At 34.7% G+C, this 23584-nt stretch overlaps 1 protein-coding gene across 1 annotated transcript; it reads right to left on the reverse strand.

Moving 5' to 3' along the window:
- Positions 1-1150: 1150 nt before the first annotated feature.
- On the reverse strand, positions 1151-23256 carry LOC149787510 (EF-hand and coiled-coil domain-containing protein 1-like). Its single transcript, XM_089973629.1, has 6 exons — positions 21829-23256; positions 20260-20345; positions 19062-19213; positions 3800-3958; positions 2116-2188; positions 1151-1314 (listed from the first exon to the last, which is right to left on the reverse strand). The coding sequence occupies exons 1-6, from the start codon at positions 22890-22892 to the stop codon at positions 1241-1243; spliced, it is 1608 nt and encodes a 535-aa protein (XP_089829755.1). The 5' UTR covers positions 22893-23256; the 3' UTR covers positions 1151-1240.
- Between the last annotated feature and the right edge of the window lie 328 nt (positions 23257-23584).

Below are 23584 nucleotides of genomic sequence, written 5' to 3' on the forward strand. Positions count from 1 at the left end.
ATATCTAGCACTGGAGCATCATGCTGCAGACATGTGGCATTATGTCCCACCCAGACACATTATCCTAACACCACGCCGACCAGTCCTAATACTAACCTCTTAATGCTGAGCGCCTAGCGAGGCACCTGTTAGTACCATTTTCGTAAGTCATTGTTATGACTCAGCCGGGGTTCGAACCCACGACCTCCCGCTTCCGAGGCGGACGCTCAAACCACTAGGCCACCGGATAGATAGATAGATAGATAGATAGATAGATAGATAGATAGATAGATAGATAGATAGATAGATAGATAGATAGACTGCCAGTCCTAGAACGGGAGTGATAAAGAAAACAAAAATAAAGTATATATTTTTTTTAAAAATTGGGATGAACGAGTTAAATAGAAAATTGAACATAAAAATACAAAAACGTATTTTTTAGAAAAGTGTAACCCGCGACCCCTTGTTTGTCAACCGTGTTACACAGAAAGACAAGTGTTTTAATTTACGATAGTAAATAGTCTGACATTTATGATCAACAAGTGGAAGAAGATTTATTACACGAGACGTTTTTCATATGCGTTGATCTACATTTTCTCCTCCAGCTGTTAGCTAATGAAAACGGATTTCTATTTTAACAATTTACAACTTTATGAATTACGACAGAAGCTTCATACATGCTTAATGTGTACAATAATTGTCTTAACTTTTATTTATAACTCTCGAAACAAGAGATATTTCGTTGTGCATGAAGGTGCAAATCTAAAACTTTAGAACAGTGAATGAACTGTTTATATATATATATATATATATATATATATATATATATATATATATATATATATATATGCATACAGCTAGAGGAAATTAAAATGAAATAGCACATTTTCTCGAATGCGCTTTTCTCCAATATTTCTTCGAGAACTATGATCTATTACAACTACATCTTTTTCCGCTCAATGTCGGACATTAACATACTTTTAATACTTGCATTGTTGCAACGCTAATTCAGTTTCTGATATTGGAAGTAAATCAACTATTTTAAAAATAAATACGAATGAGACCAACATTTTGTTACCGTGGTAACGGGACATAAGTGATTACAATTCAAGTCCTACCGTTTGTAAATCAAGTACTTGTGTCTTTTCTAAAATGACAATTAAAACTCCCATACATTTTAATAGTTTATATACTGCCGTTATAATTGTTGTGTACGTAGTTGAGATTCATGTACAAATGGAAACTGCATAAGAGGCTCGTGTCAACCAAACGCGAGCAAAGGACAATCTGTGAGTGCTTGTTGCAGGCATCTCAGAAACTGGTCAGCAGTCATATCTGAAATTAAAATAAACCCTTGAAATTTGTGTTTATTGCCAAACAGTATCAAAGAAAAGTACAAAGTTGTCTTTGCTTGACAAAAATGTGTGATGTGTATTGTCATGTTAGCTTCTTTGACCGTTCCTCACCAACAATTTAGAAATTTCTGTACAGAGCTCCATAAGATTATGAAAATACAGGAAAGATAAGAGAGCTTTTAAATATTCAACTCTACGAATGTTTATCTAACTGACAATGTTGGGATAAAGGTGATTCATTACATGATATACACGAGTGAGATAATAATTGTTTGTATTTAGGGGTAAACATCAATTATACATTTTCGAACTTTTTATCATACAAGAAATTTTATAAGCATTAGTGATTGGATTCTAAATGTGCCAAAAGTAAAAAAGTCGGACGATCTGAAATCACCATAAATAAGGTTGTATTAATAACAAAATTTTCCATGGATAACAACCTCGATTGGCCGCTGTGTTGTGCAAGGTTTACACATTGACCTTTATTTGCAATGTGTTTTTGCAGTGCAAACATAATTCATTTGAGGTTTGTTTGGAGGCAGCAAATTGCGTCAAATGGGCTAAAGATGTCAGACTAATCTATAGTTTTTGGGAGGAAGCGGGATGTGTAGTTTAATTGTTTTTGAGGGCAGCAGGTTTAGATCAAAAAGGGGTGGGGTAGAGTGGGTGCGTGGGCTGGACGATATCATGTACGCTTATATAATTCCTAGCAATCTGTTTATCAATAGTTTTATTAGTACATATATTCACCAACTACATTTTTTACTTGTGGCATTACCTTGTCCATCGTCACTGAAACTGGAGTCAATCACATCTAAAATGAGTTGGCCCAATGTTTTCCGGCTTAGACACTGCAAATAAAAAATAGTAATATTATAACGCGGTGTCGTTAACGATACAGCCTGTACACTTAATTAATAGATCTGAAAAACAGCCAAGAGCCTTGATGGCTGGACAATAAAAAAGACAATTCCATAATTTCTTTTTAGGAAAGTAGCCAACTTTTTCATTATTTAATAAAAATGTGCTCTACGTGGAACAAAACATTCAAAATAATATCAGTGATCAATTCAACTATATTTCAGAACGACTGTGTATGTGTGTATGATTTTTAACGAAGTTTTAACAATCTTTCAGTCATATCGCTACGATGTCTGCAGTGTGACATTTTATAGTGATGTCTAGCACTGGGGCATCATGCTGCAGACATGAAGCATCATGTCCCACCCAGTCACATTATCCTGACACCAGGCCGACCAGTCCTAACACTAACCTTTTAATGCTGGGCGCCAAGCGAGGCAGATGTTAGTACCATTTTTGGAAGTCTTTGGTATGACTCGGTCGGGGATCGAACCCATGACCTCCCGCATCCGAGACTGACGCTCTAACCACTAGGCCACCGGAGCGGTGTCAGAACGACTGTACAAATACCATTGAACTTTTTCAGTCTTTTAAATCATTGAAATACATCCAATCAAATATAACGACAAATGCAATGTTCATTCAAAATAAAAACTCATCTAACACTAACAGCACTAGTAAAAATTACAAATATCTTCAGGTAAATTTATTGAATTTACGCTATTCCGATGTCATTAACTTAGGGTATATTTGGCGGAATTTATGAAAAATAAAAAAAATTCTAGCTAGCTTTGCAGAGCAAACGATTTACACGTGAGAGCTTTATTTTGTTACTACTCTATGGTCTTAAACTAAGTAGCAGTAAAAGCGATGACCATCAAGTTTTGTAAAATTCAACATATAATTTATTTCACTAGAATACAACGTGAAAATTTAAAAACAACTTACAGTATTGTGAAGTAAATCCCAAATAGTCCTAAACGTTATATCACAAGTCCAAATATACCTGTAGTCTCGAATGTACTAATGTACCAATGGAATAGAGTGAGATAATGTACTAACAGTCTGCTGATGTATCACAATAATATAATCCAAAAATTTTCTTATATGAATTCAATGTAATTCCAAAGTAAAGTTTCTGTCCAAGAATACTATTGAGCACTTTGTAATTCCAAGTGAATAATAATTGGAGTAAATAAATCCACCCAGACGAAAAACTGAACACAACAATAAGAATTATTCTGCTTCAGATGTTAAGGCAAGAAGGAGAAATTTCTCAAGTAAACAACATTTTTAGAAGAAAAAAACTAAGGTCAAGTACAAAATACACATATGTATAACACATAAATCATTAAGATATGCCAACAAATAATATAAACTAAATATACGTAACAATTTAAGAAACCGCATAACAGTTTCTTGAATTGATGTTTGAGTACGTTCTATTGTCCTGAACACGTGTTGTTCTACATCTTGATGTCTTAATATGACAATGTGCGCGTGCTATTAAAAAAAAACCTGTTATATGTGTTCATGCATACGTCACATCCATAATATCGTGTATACATGTTGGACCTAGAATAAGAAAGATGTAAACACACCTGCATCCTTCCCTTCTGCAGCATCATAAACACGGAGACCAACTGGTCCTCCATTGATAGCAGTCGGCTGCACTCCGTCTCCAGTGCCTCTACCTGGAAATTAGTGGTTTGAAGATGTCGTCTGCAAATCTCGAGGTCTTTCTCTTGACGTTCGGCTTCCTAAATGAAAACAAAATTACATAATTTATTATCAACTATCAAAATCTGGCAAATTATGCCACGTTCTCTCCACAGTGCAAGATTCTTAAGTGATATATGATGTACAAAAGCTATAAAATATCTTTAGTTAGATTTTGCCTACGTGACCTGAGTCTGTTAAGATCGAAAATTACATAAGATCTATAAATTAATGTTTACGTATGTGTTGACAATTAATAATAATAATAATCTTATTAATAAGACTTAATGGCACCTTTGGATTGATTTCTCATTTGCTGACGGGGTCTCTACCTTTCTCGAAGAATTCAGTAACTTCCTGCTGGTTGTGCTTGGCCACAAATAGGTAAATTCGAGGCGAAATGAGTAGAAAGATATGTCACGTGGGGTATATTGTGAAATTTAGTCGCAGTATAAGATGTATATAAGGAAAGAACTGAATAATCAGATTCATTCCGATTCTGGAGTCATCCTCATTTCTCGTGCTCCTGTTGTAAGTCTGCAAACGTGCTTTATATTGTACTTTGATATTATTTGACATAAATATATTTGTTTGGAAGTTCAGTGGAAGTAGAAAGTGCTCATTATTTGGACTATAATATTACTTCGGAACTGTTGCGAATTATTCCAAGGTGTTCTGGACACGATTCTTGGCGGAACAGTGCATTTGCGGTTTTGTTACTTATACAGAACTTTTCATTCTTTAGGACTTTCATAGTACCGTATCAGGATTAATGTTTTCACTTCATAATACTGTAAGTTCCTCTCACTTTTTCATTTATAACTTTGATAATAAAATTCTCTGTTAAGTTTTACAAAACTTGTTGGTTTCGCTTCTTTCTGTTACTTAGTTTATGACCAAAGAGTCAAAACTCAAACATCAAACATTTGTGCTGGTTTTGAACAAAGATATATTCTTTGGAATTATCAATAACTATTTCACGCAACGCCGTAGAATTGACTTTCGCGTGATAGGAAAACGTGCATGCCAAAACGAATCACGTGTCAAAGACGTCGCACGAGCTGAGTAAGCATACTTGCAACAAAGATAATGCCATATCGATTACATAACTTGCAGCAGACTGTAGAGAGCGCATGTCTAACAAAGGGATCATGCTCGAAATCTCTTACGAATCAAACAAGTTCGGAGGATGGATAAATGGGCAGTCCCAGTAATAAAAAATGCCAGCTTTGCTATCTGTTAGGGTTTTAATTTCTGTAAAATACATAATTGTTTGTAAGTATTCTACTTAGATTAATAACAAAGCATTATTCACTACATAATCGTCAGTCACGTGACAGGTTACACTTTTTAACATTACACATATTCGATTCAGAAATATTTAAAATGTCGTCTGCATCAAGACAAATGCACTTTCTACCCACTATAACGTCACGTTTCGGTAATTTTGTCTATTTATTACATACCCATTTAATCTTGCATGATTGATCTTGCGTGCGATACAGATGTTCAATCCATGATTCCGTATCGCGTCACCTAAACTTTTCATATCGCAAACCCAGCCTGGAACTACTTTTATTACTTGAAATATTCAATATACAGTCATATTAGGTGAAAATGGACGCTTTTGCCGGTGGCTATAATGGGCTAATACCGTAAGTAGCGACAGGCAGTTAATGTGCCTAAAAAATAGATTTAGTTGAAGTGGACAATATTTCGAAGAATTACATATTGTAAAAATGGTGTTGAGACTTTTCATTACTGGGGCACATGAAGCCAAAGATGTGTTAATATTTCAAATTATTGCGACTGTTCAAGTAGAAAACAAAGAGAAGAAAACAGAACAATATTGAATTTTTTAAAGGATTTTCTTGTTCAAATATATCTAAATGAAAAGGCGATAGTTACAGGCGGGTATGGGTCCAGTCTATATGAAAACTAGGGTTACCATATTTGAACTAACAAACAAGAGAACACATCGGAGAGTTGGTGTATCTGTATCATTATCTGCATAAAGATTTAAGGACCAAAATGGAAGACATATCCGGGAAAAAGGAGGACGTATGCTCTTTCTGTATAAAACTGTATTTATTTAATTCATGTTAGTCTATAAAATTTGCCCAGAGATTTGCTTGGAAGTAGAGTGTCTATTAATTAAGTAGGGTGTAAGAAGAAGGGTCACTTACTAGTCCAAAACCTAAGTTTCATTTGAAAAGCTAGAAACAAATCACTTGCCTGTGGTTGCAGATTAAACCCATTCATAAGTCCCACACAACATTTGTAAAACTTCAAAGCGAAAGAGTAAACACATGTCTGCAATGACGACAAACCGATGACCCAGCTGTACAGCATATGTTTAGGAAAAGCCCCGATAATGTACTTGAGAGTTTTACAATATCTTTCATAACACGCCAAAATGATTAATTCTTTTTTCTTAAAGTATGCATTCAAAACCATTTAAAAGTATGTGTAAATAAAAGGGGTGATGCAATAAATACAAAACCACATTAAGTGTTTTGTTCCGAGTCAGGGAAAAAAACTCGTTTAATACAGGGTAGGAGTATCAAACATTTTTTCCGCCCACTCGGAACAAAACACATATGTAGTTTTGTTTATCTACGTTACACTGGTTCCCTGTCCTAACTTTAACTGTGCCGATATGGCATTGCAGAATGCATTCCAAACAGCTAGGGTCTTTCTGTGAAAACAAGGACAAATCGGATGTGATTAAGCAAACTATTTATCATATTTCATATAACCCGGAGATTTCTTTCAGTTTGATAAACCGGATGGCACTATTTTCTTCCGGCAAATGCAGATGGAGTATTATAGTGGATGATGAGCGCATGTCATTTGACGGAGTCTAGCGAAATATGGCGATGTGCCAGACATGACAAAATGTGAATTGTGACTTCATGTCGCGAAGAGGTTATATTGTGGATTTCAGATATCAAAAATTCACTCTATTTAGATGCTTTCAACCCTATTTATATTCCTATTTATGTGCTTCCAACATTATTTATATTCCTACACATACGGTTCAAAATGTATGATGTACTAACTTTTACTACAAAATATTCTTCTAGTTTTCACTTATTTCAACTAGATCTCAGTAACATGTGTTCTTGGTGTATTATATCGCGGATAAAGACTCCTATGTGTCTTGAGTGCATGACGTCCCCAATGTCGCCATCCGAAGGGTTATTCGCCGGTTATGTCGGTGGTTTGTTACGGCCTTTCTATCCACGGCACCAACTGAAAAATACACAAGTCGCCTTTTTGTCTAGTGTTATCTTTATTTATAGACAATCAACGGCCCAAAGCTACCGGCCTGCCATCGCCACTATGTGCTTTATCTGTTTTCGTTTTTCCTAATCGGAAGTCAGAACGGATTCATTTCATTATTTATTAGTTTGTCGTGAATGTAAGTGTAGCACAAAATCACACTTGAATATTGAAATGAATGTGAATAAAATGACCGAGTTAAACGGGGTCAGTTTAAATTGATCAAAATTTGAATATGATTTGAAAACAATTTTTCAATAAAGCGATATTTACAGACTGGTCGGGGTCCAATCTATATGAAGACAAGGGTTACCATATTTGAACTGTCAAACAAGAGGACACTCCGGAGGGTGGGTGTATTTGTATCAGAATCTGTATAGAGATTTAAGGACCAATAAGGATCTGATGTCCGGGAAAAAGAGGACGTATGGGAACCCTATAAAATCTTAACGGATTATGACACACTTTTCCGAAATATTGTTTATGTTTTGATTTGCAAAATGACTGAATTCTTACAATCTATGTTGGAACCCTGTCGTATTGAAACGAATCTATTTGACCTCGCGTGATGTCAGTACACAAGATATCATACGATGTAAGTGGGTGGTGTTTTTCCTGCTTTGTTTCTGCTATTATTGTTCCGTCCATGTAATAAACCAGATTTGAGTCAGACGTGTGTGTTGAAGTTTTATATTATAATTGCAAACAAAACAACGCAGTTCTTTTGAATGTGTACGTTTAAGTTTTATTGATGTGCATATTAAAGAACACAAACTTTTCCTAGCAGCTTTTCTATAACTTTTGTTTGGTTTTTTGTTTGTTTGTCTGTTGTTGTTTTTTTACGCTGGTTAACAATATGTTCTTGTAATAAAGTATAAACAAACTGCAAATCAGAATAGTGGCGCATCGTGTAACACGACATTATGTTTGAAAGACCACCACAAGTGCCTCACGTCATGACGTTTGATGCAATGTTATATTTATAGGTTACTGCATTTGTATGGAAAATATGAACGAGTTGTTTCTGGGTAATAATACACTACTTTTTTATCAGTGAAGTATTAGTCCGAAAAAAAAAAGTATTCATATTTTCACACACAAATGCAGTAACCGTTTTATTATATACTCGTTTTGTTTTCCTACCTAAGGCTTGATAATAAAGGAATACATTACAAGAAAAAAGTAATTGAATTTAAGCTGTATTTCAAAATAAATTCACAACAGTAGATCCATCAATACACGATAACAATACTAATGCGCACATAGCACCGACAAGCGACCTTTGAACTTCGTCGAGCGCTCGAAAGTAGTTTCAGAAAGAATGGTCATTTTGGTCTACTTAAAATTGAACGTTAGAGTCATATTATGAATGAATGTGAATTGCAGTAACTTTTCTATTTGGTCTGTTAAGCGTGTGGATTTTGTTTTTGTGTGGATACAACTAAATTCTGCTTTTCGGATTATGATAGACTAGATTATTGGGTCAAATCAGTGCAATAAGGAGAATGTGATGTCGGCTGGAAGTGTACTCGAAATTCCAGTACAGTTTCGGTGTGTATCAGGTTTTACAGGATATGTCATTCGGATTTGCAGAACTAATTTAGAAAGTACATTTTGAGGGGAAAATATTGATGCATAAATGTAAGTATATTTATTATCAATCTTATTGCCAGCTAAAAAGACGCATGTTTATTCCCTGTCACTTGCGTGTTGCTGTTGGAGGGACCCCAGCTATGACCTGTATCATATAATGTGTGCCTTCACTCTAGTTTAACATTATATCAAAATAGTTACAAGGAGAAAATTAAAAAGCAACTGTTGTGTGACACTCCATTTAGCAAGCGGAAATAATACTATTTCGTCGTCTTGGCTTATTGGCTTGGAGACTCTTAGTTTCCGACCAAAACCTTCAGTTGCATTTTGTCTCGAATCTAGTATTTTGACAAACTTGTAATATAGTACGTCTCTGATAGATATGCGATAGCCCTTGGATTCAATATGATTTTCTATGCTGTATATTTTTAGGTTCAAGAAAGCACTGGTCACAGTCTGAACTATTTTATTTGCGAAACGATATGAATATTTATCCTAAATAATTGTTTCAATGATCAGAACGATATTTTCAATGACTCCGTCTATCGCGTTTGTTGTTGACCTTCATTCGTGTGCTTGTCTGAAAGTTTCGTTTCTGACTCAGTGAACACGTTCATATCGATAACATTATATACTTTCAAATGGACGAAAGAGCTTGTTTAGTTCATTCACAAACAAATCTAATCAACAAAAGCCTAAAGTGTCTACTACATGAGCGTACATGTTCTTTTGTCTAAAATGTAGTTCCTAAGACACTATAGTATTTTTAGGCACACGTGTTATGCACGTGGGTGCAATACTAAAGTGTTCAGTATCGTAAAATACTGTAAGATTTTGATAATGTAAGGTTAACAGAGACACAAATGAGCATACACTATATTATGATTTGTCTTGAATCTATAAATAACCCCGTTGTCACCTGAAAATGATAGAGATGATATATTTGATTAATTATCAGTTAATACCAGAGTCGTATTTCATGCAAGAAAAAGGCGGTGCGCGACCTTGAACAACCATCATCATTTCTATTTTGGCACTGAGAAATGTTAGCCAAGAAAACGATATTGTTTTCCTCTGATACTGACTCAAAGATAAGCCAAGATAACGTATCGTATAGTAGGAGTCTGGTGTATAGTGCGGAAGTGGCTTGTATGCGTTAGACAGGCAAGAGTATTTCATTACAGTATACAGCATCGAAAATATCATTATGCGAATTGATTGTGTAGCTAAAACGAGAATGGTAACCTGCATTCATCACCCAAAGTCATGTCATGTTATTGTTGTTGTTGCTGTTACTGTTGCTATTATTATTATTATTATTATTATTATTATTAAACTAATACCATTTTGACGGAGAAATCTGGACCTAGATACAATATTTATGCAGTTTGTTAAATCAACATTTAATTTATCAATTATTCCGACAGCAGCCCTCCCGTTAACCCCCACCGAAAGGGATGACCGAAAGACAACACGGATTTTTCAAAGAGTAAGGAGCCCCTTAAAAGATGTTGGTTAAAATGATGTTCTGGTTACGCTTACGAAGAAGGAGCTTCTGGGGGTATCGCCCCTAGGCCCGCCAGGGTTTCCATCAAACAGGCCCCTCGACTATTTGTTTATATCCTTCCCCTCCCAAAAAGAATAAATACAACGTTTTGGATCCGCCACTGGGTTGTGTGTGTGTGTGTGTGTGTGTGTCTGTGTGTGTGTGTGTCAGTGTGTGTGTGTTTGTGTGTGTGTGTGTAGAGTAAGAGGGAGGATCACTTGCGTTTACCAGTATTGCACGTACAAGTTAGTGAGCTTGGCGATTGTTTAGTTGTAAGCTATCAGTCAATTATTGTTAGTCAATTACATAATGCCTACGATAGTTAAAAATGAGATTGTCTCAACATATGCTGTGAAGAAAGTATCACGAGACAAGCAAACCCTGTCATATACGATTCTATATCCTTGGTCACTCCGATGAGCGGGTTTTCGAAATATGATTCAACATCTAAGTCCAACTAAGTGTAACTAATAAAACAATTTTTAAAGACATAAACAACATTTTGAAGAAGAAAAAACAGAAAATTAAGAGTTTTTGTATATTTATCAGAATACATTTGTAGAAATCACCTCATTCTTAATTGTTTGTTGTCTAATTTATCACGGTTATTTGCATCTGAGAGTATAATTAATGGACTGAAATCAAGCCTTAAAAAATATAGTCATTTTATGGTTTGATTTCCGTTTCTGATTTTAACGAAAATGACCGATACCTTAAATACACTGACAACCAGATCAGTTTTTTGCAGTTTATTTCACTGCCCTTTAACGTCTCTGGTATATGGCGTATTAATCTGTAGTCCTTGTTGCCATATTATCTTTTTAGCATGTTAAAAATGAACTCCATTTTCACGTCGGATTATGTTATGTAATACATTTTAGTTGCATCTGTAATGTCTTCCTGATATTCCTCAAGCATTGTTTGAATAAAAGAGGGGTTCATTACATTTCTCGGATGAAAAAAATTTACTGTTGACTTATGATGTTTCTAAACTTTCTTTTAACGTTCGACTTCGTTAATATTTTGTAATTATTTTTAAAGCACATATCACAAACGATGATAGACATTCCGTCGCAAATTCACCAGTCATTTTGCATATGTCACACTTGCCAAATATATCACTACCCAAAATCTCACTTTTTTATTTTAATAGGCATTCTTTAAACAGGATACATTGGACTCGGTTATCCTGAGTATTTACCTGTGCATATGAAACAAAATTAATTTATATTTAGCGTACATTTAAGTTAGGTTTTATGTGTATCTGTAGATCGAATCCTTGTTAAAGGTTATGACGTTGACCATGCAATTTGTTAGTGTGCGCATGTCTCAAATCGATCCAGATACAGTGGCCATCTGTGTGTGAATTGTCAACACTTGAATTACTGATTTCTTTACGTTTATTCAAGTTTACGGAATAAATATTTTGTTGTATTTTAAACATTTGTCTCAAACAGAAGACTTATTTTATACTCTTGAGATTTAAAAAAAAAAACTTTACGTAATCGTCCCATAGTAATCTTTGTCTCTTCTATCCTTGGGTTGAAGAAAAGATAACCACAATAATTTCTGGGTCAATTTCTCTTTCTTTAAGCAGTATCTAAACTCTATTTCAACACATTGGTGACGTATCAAGTATAATATTTGTTAAAGGTCGTATTGGTTGCCACATCAATAATTCCCTCTCTAGTGATGTAATCGTAGAATAAAAAATTCATTTTCAGTCTTGTTCTTAATAGACAGAGCTACTGGATCTGAAGTAGTCTTATCATACAAGTTTCCTACAATCCAGGTTACAAACGTTTTTAATTTCAGAAGCAAGTATGATTTTAAATTTGAAGTACCAAGGAAGAACAATACGGGCATAATAGATTATCATCTGACAGCATTAGGAAGCCAAGTGGTATTCTATAATTCTTTCCTTAAACTGGAAACTGTATAGCTTCTTCAGCGTTTTGTCTGCATTATCAGCTCAAAATCGAAACTTTCTCAGTGTGTCTGTTCGGTTTGTTCTATAAGATGCTGGTAACCACAAATATCCTTATGTGATGACTATGTTGAAAATATTCAATTTGAAAATGTAATCACTGACAACCTTTAACAAGCCTTCTCCCTAAATTATTTACCCCTGCATTATTCGCATCAGCTTCAACCAATATATCAAGTGATACGAAACAATGACACAATTATAACATTCGGCACTAACTAAGGTGTTGCCACATTTTATATTAATGTTTTAGGACTATGCAGAGTGTTTGCAATTCAATAACATGTTGGCTTAATCTGGTTATTACCGTATGGTAGTTTACCTTCCATGAGACGAATTTTGTATTTGCCATACGCAGCTATTCCTGCCTTTTAATAGCCACTAAACTAAGTTTTAAAGAATGTGTCTTTCTATATTTGCATGTCGTTTAAAGGGGTATCCCTACAATCAGGGGCATGTAGTGCTGATCAAATGTTAGGTTTCAAGATAGGTAAAGATAATAATTGCAGACAATTATAATTCTGAACGAAAGAGAAAATGTTTCAACCGGATGAACACACTTTATATAACACCCAGTGATAATAGAAACATTTGTTTTAAAAAATATTCCAGAATTCTATCGTAAAGAGATAGAAGACTATAAAAGTTGAAAACTTTTAGAACTGCCATTTTCATCATTGATCACATTCTGGATACGATACACTAGTCTGTTTAATCGCTTCTCTCTTTAACCGCAAAGTCTTTCCGACGTCAAAGACAGACATTCCTGTTATAACATAGTTCTTAAGACTAGTCAAAAGTACGAATGCATCGATTACAAACCAGCACACATTTATTTAGCATTTTATTTATGTGATTTATTGTTTTTTTTTCAGTTTACATTTTAAAAGTGGCGTGTTTCATTGTAATCCAGCTTGTACTCATTGCCGACAGATGCAATCCAAAACACGAATGATGGAAACAATTAAAGTGTCGAATACCATTTGATATCTGTAATTTCCATTTTTTTCTGTAATTTATTTCAATCATCAGTTGGTGGAAATTTGCTCATCAGAGATATTACTACCAGAATGTCAACATTAGCCAATGTACCATTAGTTTTCTTGACTGGTTTTTCGTTCATTTGTTTTTAAATCATTATCATTTAAAGTTTGACCAGTTAACTCTTTGTATGTTACTTATACTTAATTTCAACATTTGTTTGTATGCCTGAGTTGCAGGGGAATATAACTACAGCTTTTTGTATCTGCCGTGAAATCTAAATCTTTCTCGAGTTGTTTTTATCAAAATTAATTTCAAAAGCGTTAAAAAAACAAAAGGTAGTGTAGACGAATTCATCGAACAACAGGACGCCCTGTTTACAGAGAAAAAATCTACAAGTAAAGGAATCCTGAAGATAATTTCACTCCTAATAATTTATCTATTGGGGGTTTTGTCTTTAGTTTAGTGAAATAATAGAAAGCGCCAAACTCAATCGGAACGAAAAGAGGCTTCCGAAAAGTTGCTTAAGTCTTTAGGTTGGAAAAGAACGGTAATAAATGCATACCACCAAATGAAAACAAAACCTCTAGGCAAATCTCGCAACAGCACTGAAAACAGATTGTTTGTAAAAATACAACCAATAACACTTTCTGAGCAAACAGAGATGCAAACAACTAACACATCGAACAAGCAAGTTTCAATGATGATTGTCAAAGAAAAATTAAAAATGAAGATCTTCCGCCTGCAGAGCGTAGATTACTAGCAACTGATTTGTATGGGCATAAATTTCGCAGTTTAAGGGAAAATGACTGTTTTGCAGGTACGTTAATTCGTTGACTCGGAAGACGTCATACTGTTTCCGCAAAAGAATCTTTGTTCCGTGTGTCTTTAAATTTGTTCTTTATAGCAGCCTCGAAGTCCACGAGAATTGATACCCCAAGAAGACTAGCAAGTCTGGGAATAAATCCACATCATTTACTCAGCAAGATGCAACACAATTAGCAGTTCTTGCAAATGTTGTAGAAGTTGTCAAATTTGAAAATGAAACATTTTAAACCAGACGTTGAAATGTATGACATATGGAGGCATACAGCGAGATATCAGCGAAGAAATCGATGCACCACCAAAGAGAAATTAAACGGAGAGTTGTAAATTGTAGAAATTAAAGGAGCAGAGATGCTCAAACGTATGTCAGAATTTTAGCTTACGTTTAGAGACAACGTTCAAAGATATATTAACAAGTTAAAGAAATAACAGGAAAAGAGTCAAAATAATTATTTCAAAAGAAAGGTGCGACAAATGACACGATTATTACCACATCTAGATATGATCATATCCATTTTCAGTTGTCTATAACAAAATGGTAAAAGGTTTAACAGAAAGTCGAGGAGGAACAGGTTCTGGGGAAAATGGGGGTGGAATGGTAGGACATTCGTGGTCAAGGCTGCAAGACCTTGCGAAGTATTTGTTTGTGCTTTCCAGACGGTCAGTAGTATAGCAGTGACATAGTTATCTAGTCTGGAAATGACTGTTTTCCTATTTTAATAGCTGCTAAAAATTTGTACTTTAGACTAATTCAGGCTGATTTTCGAGCTCATGGGAAAAGCCATTTTGGTTATCTGTGTGCTTAGATCATGTAAACATTCTTAAGTATAATATCCAAAGACATTTCAGTCGCAGTACATGAAAATGACGTAGATGTATGTCAACATTCTCTACAATGTGCATGGTGCAGGTGCAAACAACGTCATCTTTATGTAATATCTGTAGACCGCCCCCTTAAGTGATACTGCCAGAATGTGATATTGTACCATGTACGGGTTTTAATCACTATCAAATCGTAAAGCATAGTCATCAAAAAAGTTTAATGACTTGTACGTAAAGAGGTTGTTTCAGTGTAGTAAGTTTTCAGCTCTTTAAATATTTGTGCAAAGTCTCTGTTAACTGTAGTTAACTGTTGCTTTAAACTCAGCTTCAGGGGACGGATAAGATGAACTGTGTTATGCATATTTAATTGTATTGTTTGATTGACTTTTGTCAATAATTGAGGGTAGGAGTTTGGGTCTACGTGACTAATGTCAAGTTTTATATATAGAAAAACATGTTTACTGAGGGTTTGAGTTTTAGATACAACCTCATTCTATGCGACATAGTTTAGGTGGGAATCTAAGGTGATTTAATTATTCCTATCTTTTCTACCTTAACTGTGCTCAGTTATAATTGGAGAGAAATTGTTTATTTAAATTATTCATTGGAAATACAAAGTCCTTATTGATACTTTTGGACTAAATCAATATTTTGTGATTATTATGAATTCATTTAAAGAAATTCTGGATTATATCATCGTGATACGTCAATATATTAAGCACATCTGCACATTCCAGGCTATTGGTACATCAGCACATTCAAGAGAGAAATACATTAGGAACATCATTGGAATTCATTCGAAACACTCTATTCTTTTGGACTAGTGATAGAACTTTTAGGACTATTTGGATTTAATTCACAATACTTAAAATTCTTTTAAAATTTTCTCTTTGTTTTCGAGGAAAATAAATTATTTGTTGAATTTTAATAAGTTGATGGTTGTTACTCTTTTCTGTTACTTACTTTAAGACAGTACAGCCGTAACAACTGTATGCTTTAATATGTTGTTAAATGAAGTCCGTTATATAATTTTTAAAGATTTCATGCATCAACTACATAAAAAGCTACACAACACACTATCATTTTTCGCTTTCCTATTTATCTTTCTCTTGTTATTATTTACGTAATTTCTCTTTAGCTTCTTCATCTGTGCGTTTCATATGTTCATTGTTATAATTTCCTTTTTGTGTGTTCTCTGAGTTTCATAAACTTTTGTTTTGAAATGTGTGTCAACAGATATAAATTGTTTTCGTACCATGCTTACATTTAAATCGCTCATAATCTATTATTTCCCATATTTAAAAAGTAGTCATCGAATTTGCACAATCACTCTTTTTTTTACATGTACAATATTGACATATTTGTAACGTTGTTCCAGGTTTCTCCATCTCTTCTATTTTTATCTCCCTTTTGTAGCCGTCACATTTGTCACATTCAGTAGTTTCCGTTCATTTGTCAGACCAAACTTAGAAGTCGAAGTGGCACATTCACGTAGTAGTAAAATGGTTTATTATTACCAATCACTTCTTGGACACGTGCCTTCATATTTGTTGTGCAAACCTCTCGTTATAAGTAGTCAAGGTAACTGAAAGTGGTACGTGTAGATTTTAAATAGCCACAAATGAGTGGCAGAAAACTCTAACAGATATTATCCTGCTTGGTGATCTTCACTTCATTGAGAAATCATTTAACAAATGTTGGAAAATGCATTCAAGTACCGATGCTTTAAACTAACCATGATTAAATATTGTCAATCAAGCAACTAAATGTAGAATAATCAAGCTAATTAGAATACATATTCCATCGTCTGGATATGAAACAAATAGACAACGGAAGCTAATAAACCTATTTTGCAATATAAGATTAGCTGGGGGAAAGGGGATGTCGCACAGGCGTTTTAAAGACACTTACTTTGGAAATTTGATTTATTTTATTGTAATATGCGTGATTTTTTGTAGACCAGAGGGGCATACAATTAGAATAGGAAGGAAAAGAAATGAGTTACGTCTCGCATTGAGAAGAATAATTATTTTAAATCGTTTATCCGAATATTGTTTATTCGAATTATCAGCTTATCTTTGCCTTAGTTATGACATTACACAGTGTTATATAGGTCAAAATATCCACATGCAAGACGTATACACCTAATAGGGCATGAAATTTTGCAAGGTAAAGGCTTAATAACCTAGCATTCAAATCTATTCAAAGACGGTATATTTTGCAGATTCGTCAATGAAATCGGTATTTCCGTGATAAACAGAACCTAATATTTGTTCTCGTTTCAAACGAAATTAATGCAAGAGTAGAGTAAGTTCAATCTTTGGGTCGAAAAAGTTCGCATAAGATAATTCACCTCTTTTCATAAATTTCACTTGAAATCAGCACTTGTGTAACATCGTATATGTCTTACACAAGGAGAACTTTTTTAACAGAACCTGATTTACCCGTATACCTGGATAAATCGAATCACATGTATGTCAAGTGAACGTAGAGTTTAAATTTAAACTCATTTATCTGAACTTCCGTTTATTGGAACTTTTTGCCATTGGGTGTCTCCCCCTGAGCAATTTGGATAAAGGAAGTTCTAGATTATAATTACAGTTTTTTAATTTAAATTATTCATTGTGAATGGTTAACTAATTTAGAGTAGAACGCGTTGAATTGAACGGAAATAAAAATCAGCATTTTTAACCATCACGTAAATATTAGATTTTGGGTTGGAGTACTTCCTCTTACACTTAATTGCTAACAATCTGCAACTACATTAACAAAACCTGTGCAGGAATGTGGCGAGTGGTAAAACAAGACAATATTTGCTATACCGAAAAAGAAATATGTCTACAGTGTGAAATTAACATTTAGTACCAACAAGTTTGAATTTCTTAAAGTTATTTTATCGGCAACCGTATTTACGGTTGCGTTATTAAACGTGCGAAGCAGCTGACTCCTCTCGGTTATTTTGTCACTAGAATTATTATTCAAGAAAAACTGAACATGCAGTAGTTTTCCCAAATATATAAATTAAATTTTCCCCGACATTTTCCTCGTAGTCATTATTCCTCTCTAAAATATCTTACACTCTAATGACCTTAAGACCATCCAACTGAGGCAAAAACACGTTGACCGTCTGTCTAGTGTGTCTATGCCTGTCCGTCCATGAGGGGTCCCAATGTAAGCAAATATCTTATGAGCGCGTTGATTCGAACAATTGCGTATGGATTTTGGTGATATTTACTGCGATGGCGTATCTCACTAATTAATAAGCTCAAGGTTAGATCCTTAGATCAAGGTTATGACCCTTAGATCAAGGTTATAACAGACATTGCCCCAATTATTGTTTGGTAAACAGTGGAAGTCGGAGAAATATCATTGGGTTTTATGAAAATTTTCTATAAATCTCGTCCATATTCTGTATTCCGTCCTCAAGACTTTTGAATCAAGGACGGAAGTCAAAAAAGAATTTTGCAAAATAAGTTCCTGTCTACATGATTACTCAAACATAGTATGATACCTGCTTTAATTGTATGTGTAGGTAGCTAAGCTGCACAGTAATATCTCGATATTTCCTGAAAATAGCTACAGGCTATATAAAGCGAATGTTGGATTTAGTTCTTGATTTTTTTGTGATGTAATGGTACTTCACTGTTCTGGGATCTATGGATATTCCGCTGTAGAGATCTAAAATTTAATTTAAGTTTCCACCAGAGTAAAATCCACTAATCTACTACATAGCCATTTGTCTGGGATTGTGATTGGAGGGGAGGGGGCGAATTTACTTTCAAAGCCATTTTCATTGACGAAAATCTACTATACAGAAACTTTTGCTTGGAAAAAGGAGTTCTATATGACATTCTCTTCATCAAATATCATATCCTTACGCCGATTTTCAGGCAATATGTTGAAAAGTCCGATATTTATAACAATTTATTCACACCAAGCGAAGTTACCTTAGTACTGCATACCAGTTAATCGCTCGGACCTGAAAAAGGCATGCCGTACAATTAAACCTTGCGGTAAACCCTATGATATATACGTATACACTTTTCAAGCTTTTCTTTGTCATAAGCAAAAAAAGTTGAGGAAAAATACCCCGTAATTTACTTGCCAGTTTTTGCTGCTTACACAGTCCTTTCAAGTCATCAATTTCACTCTGCAGGCTACTGACGAGTGTATCCGCGGAGAGTTCTAGTTCAGGTTCTTCTTTGTCTTGTGGTTCTAACTCCTTGGAAGCCCCGATTATATATGAAGCCTGAGTATCTAAAATACAAAATGCCATAAAGATTTGCATTTAAAGTATTTCGCAAAACGGTATGTCGAATTTTAATGATGTATTAAAAAGAAAGTTTTTTTTTCTCCAGCATCTAATGCGGGTTCGACCTGGCGGAGTCATACCAAAGACTTACAAAAATGGTACTAACATCTGCCTCGCTAGGCGCTCAGCATTAAGAGGTTAGTGTGAGGACTGGTCGGCCTGGTGTCAGGATAATGCGACTGGGTGGAACACGACGCTACATGTCTACGGCATGATGTCCCAGTGCTAGACATCACTATAAACTGCCACACTGCAGACATAATAGCGATATGGCTGAAAATTGTTAAAGCTACGTTAAAAATCCAAATCTCTCACACACACACACACACACACACACACACACACAAACACACACCAGCATCTAATGTATTCAGTTCCACAAAAAATGTTCAAATTCATATTCATACTTTATTCCTATAAAACAAGCTATCTCAAGTCATCATCTACTTTATTTCTATTTCTTTTACTATATAAGAAGACGGATACAAACAAGGAAAGAAACTGTTTTAGGATAGCTAGAAGAACTCTAATCATTACGTGTTCGTTAATTTATTTGTTGTTTTGTTTTTATTTGTTTGTGTGTGTGTGTGTGTGTGTGTGTGTGTATGTGTGCGTGCGTGCGTGTATATGCGTGACTGTGTGTGTGTGCGTGCGTGCGTGCGTGTGTATGCGTGTGTGTGTGTGTGTGCGTGCGTGCGTGTGTGCGTGTATATGCGTGTCTGTGTGTGTGTGTTTAAGATAAAATGAGAGTCTGGTCATTATTTATGTAAATGGACTAGACAACGAATAGGCAGTCAGTATGGGCTGTGATTCGAGAGAAATGCGCCAACCCAACTCCCCTCACACCAATTTAACTGACCTTTTAATAATAATAAAAACAAGTTTGTACAGTCTGATTCGTTGACATTTATTTGAACAAGAACCTGTTGAACAAAATTTACTATCCATTTACTTTAAGTTACCAAAATTAGAAGGTGAAATAGCAAAGTACCGGTTGTTTCTTCTTCTATGCAAAGCGTCTCATCCGATTCTCCCCTCTCCAGACCCTTCTCATTCCGTAACGTTTGGAAATCACTGCTGCAATAAATTTTATTTACCATATCACCTATTTATCATAGTAATCGAGACTAACAACCAAGGGAAAATTTTCATACTATAACAAAATTCTAATATATATATATATATATATATATATATATATATATATATATATATATATATATATATATATATATATATATATATATATATATATATTGTATTTGAACTCACCCCAAATCAATCATAACAAAGACAGATACAAGAACACTACAGGTAACAGTATATTTTCTCAGAAGTAATTTGTATAATAACATTGGGGTTTTAATGGCATCAATTGGTAACAGACTTTGAATCAGAATTTAGTATTCTAGAGGTTTTCTGGAGAAAAAAAATTTAATTTATCCCTCCGCCAGCCACACCCACCCATACAAGAGACATCATGTAAGCAAATAAGAATTAAATGTAACAATTAAGCCATTCAACCATGTTTACATGTGCAAATTAAAATCCGTCGCAAAAAAATAATTTTGATATGGGTTAAGAAGAGATTCTTTCAAATGAAATAGGTGTGACGAATAAAATGGAAAATCATGTGAATATTGATTAAAGCACGGTGTCGATTACATGGCAAATTTCACATTTGTTGATTTTGCTGATCTGAAGTGACCTTGCTTTACATGTATTTGCTCCGGTTTAATGTGCTTGCATAGCATTTTGGATACAAGTATTGGAACAAGTCATTTCGATAAAAAAATAATCACACATCAAGTCCATGCCAAAGTTGCATGCCTTGTGCTTGAGCTATGCGAGGAAATTAATTTGAAATTTTATTTTGCTTTGTGAAAAATAGTAAAAAACATTAGGCATTAATTAACTCACAAAGAATATCCAGGTTTATATTTTTATACCTCGTGTGGTTTGTATGATAATATATTGTGACAAAAAGGAATTGAGTGAAACATATTGAGTCCGAACTTTACAGTAAAGTACATTTTCAAATTCTGCATTATAATATTTGATACAAAATAATGCCATGTTCTTATAAATCTGTCAAATCAAAACTTGTTTCAGTTACTTTTTGCGAGAGCTTCAGATACAAACTCTTCTAAAAATCGAAAATTTTGTTATATAATTTACGACTGTGTATTCAAAATATGTATAAAATGCAAATATTGCTTTAATTAGCAATAATTTTCCACCAAACCAGTGTGTGGCTAAAGTATAGAACTTGCACCAAACTAAACTTCGAAATCTATAGTATTTCTCAGACAGTAAAAACAAATTCTAAAACTTAAACATTATACCTTATTTCTTTTGTGTAAATTGTCTGTTAATTCATGGCTTATAAACATGCGTATCATCCGACATTGTGTGCATTTTCTCTCCGTGATAAGCTGTTTAGGTACGAAAGTACAAATCAAAATATGGATTTATTTGTAATACATTTGATTGCTAACCTGCCGATGTTGCCACAATGCTGAAGCTTAAATTTTTGGTTAAAAAATATTACTAAAACTACCTCGTCTCTTCATCAACATTTCCAAATTTAGGTTCCTGTGATCTTTCTTCTTGGGAACGCTCCACTTCACGGAAACTCTCGACACACACTGAAAACAACTGGCGACAGTGAGCATACATGTTGATAATAGCTTCCATGTGTTTTTGTATCTTTCCTTTCTCGTCTTCTAGTCGGCATATCTCGCGCGACATATCTGTCAGGTCATACTGCAACTGGCTATTAAATAGAATCAATTCATTTACCTCTTTGTCTCTTAAGGCCCTTAGCTCTGTCAACTCCCGCGCTAATTTACGTATGGACCTCTCCTCGCCTTTCATAGGTTTATAGGACGTATTATTTACCGGCAGTGATAGTCTTTTGATCGACTTGCAGGTTTTGTCCGCGTCTTGAGCAACCAACTGTTGCATTTTCTTCACAGCCACTTTCAAAGCCAGGTTTTGAGCGTCACTGGATTGTAGGAGTGATCGCAAGTCTTCAATTATTTCTTTCAAACTTTGGGATTCCTCTTTATGGTAAGCTACCTCGAAAAGAAGAGCATCTATATGTTCCTTTATTTCACTGAGCCGAAAACCAGAAAGTCTTAATTTGTCCCAGTTTTTAAAAATCTCAGTATCGTGCATGCATCTATGTGTGTGCTGTAAAGCCAGTTTCTTCTGAAACTTGGTAGCTCGTTTCAAATTGTCACTGCTGGTGTTGACAGCTCGGAAATTTCTGTTGACGAGAAATCCGGTAAAATCACCATAGCAAGCAAAATGCTCACATAGTTTGTCATGGAAGTCAGCAAAATCTAGCTCATCCGCCAGACCTGACAATACGCTGTCATCCCTCATGTAAAGAATATCACAAAGTATTTTGAAATCTTGGGAAGATATCTTACCCTTGCCTTGACTGTCTAAACTGAAAAAGATTTCCTGAAGATACTGGTCCAGATCACTGGAGAGGACAATAAGCTCGTTCGTTGAAGGTTTGCTGTGACCATATTGATAAGCTAATGTGTTTGCCAACCACTTTGCTTTCATTTTCGGTGATCGGCTTAACCTAGGTGACAGTTGAGATAGATTCATCGCGATAATTGTGTGTCTTCGTACGTACAAGCGATTTACTTACCACAAGAAATGAAATATTTTCGATGGCATAAGCAAATTAGTTTAGTATTCTAGACATTATCTTTGTATTCCAATATTCCATTTTGTCTAGTTATCTGCTCTAATTTGTGACCATGGATTGAATCCTAAAGCACTATCCAACAACGAACACTCAATGTAACATACAGCTTATCTATTTATCTAACAAATTGTTATATTTCTTAAGATTTCACTCCTTGGTCAACTGTATGAATATTTGAATATAGTCTAAAAATCCAACCATGGAAATTTTCAGCAAGAAATTCACTGTGTATGCCTAACCTCCAGATTGGAAGCAGTGATTACCTGTATGTAGCTGACTACCAGTTATAGAGCGAAGATGCTAGGGATTTATGGTTCACCTAATCAAGATATAGGGACCTCTTCATCTCGTTTTGCTACAGACTGATAGATTATCATCGAACGTATCTAAGGTCCAAGGGAGACCATCTTAACGTTATCGAGGTCAGTGATAAGGAGAGAGCATCATGTTGGGCGTTGATTACTTCCAAGAGTGACGGTTTCTTGTGCTTCATAAAAGGGTGATAGATAAGACTCGAAACCAAAGCTGATAAAAGAAAGAGCTAAAATGTAATTTAAGATTAACCCATTTGAAACTGTGTTCATATGCA

This window comes from Sinohyriopsis cumingii, chromosome 11 (assembly GCF_028554795.1).
Source record: "Sinohyriopsis cumingii isolate HCF-2022 chromosome 11, ASM2855479v2, whole genome shotgun sequence".
Taxonomy (NCBI): domain Eukaryota; kingdom Metazoa; phylum Mollusca; class Bivalvia; order Unionida; family Unionidae; genus Sinohyriopsis; species Sinohyriopsis cumingii.

What these genes read in the sequence shown, in the direction of transcription:
- LOC149787510 (XM_089973629.1), bottom strand. Translation starts at nt 22,892, where the DNA reads ATGAATCTATCTCAACTGTCACCTAGGTTAAGCCGATCACCGAAAATG. An exon ending in TGTGTAAGCAGCAAAAACTG is followed by an intron (nt 3,959 to 19,061) that starts GCAAGTAAATTA and finishes GTTTTCATTTAG; the next exon opens with GAAGCCGAACGTCAAGAGAA. An exon ending in TTTCAGTGACGATGGACAAG is followed by an intron (nt 1,315 to 2,115) that starts GTAATGCCACAA and finishes TTTTAATTTCAG; the next exon opens with ATATGACTGCTGACCAGTTT.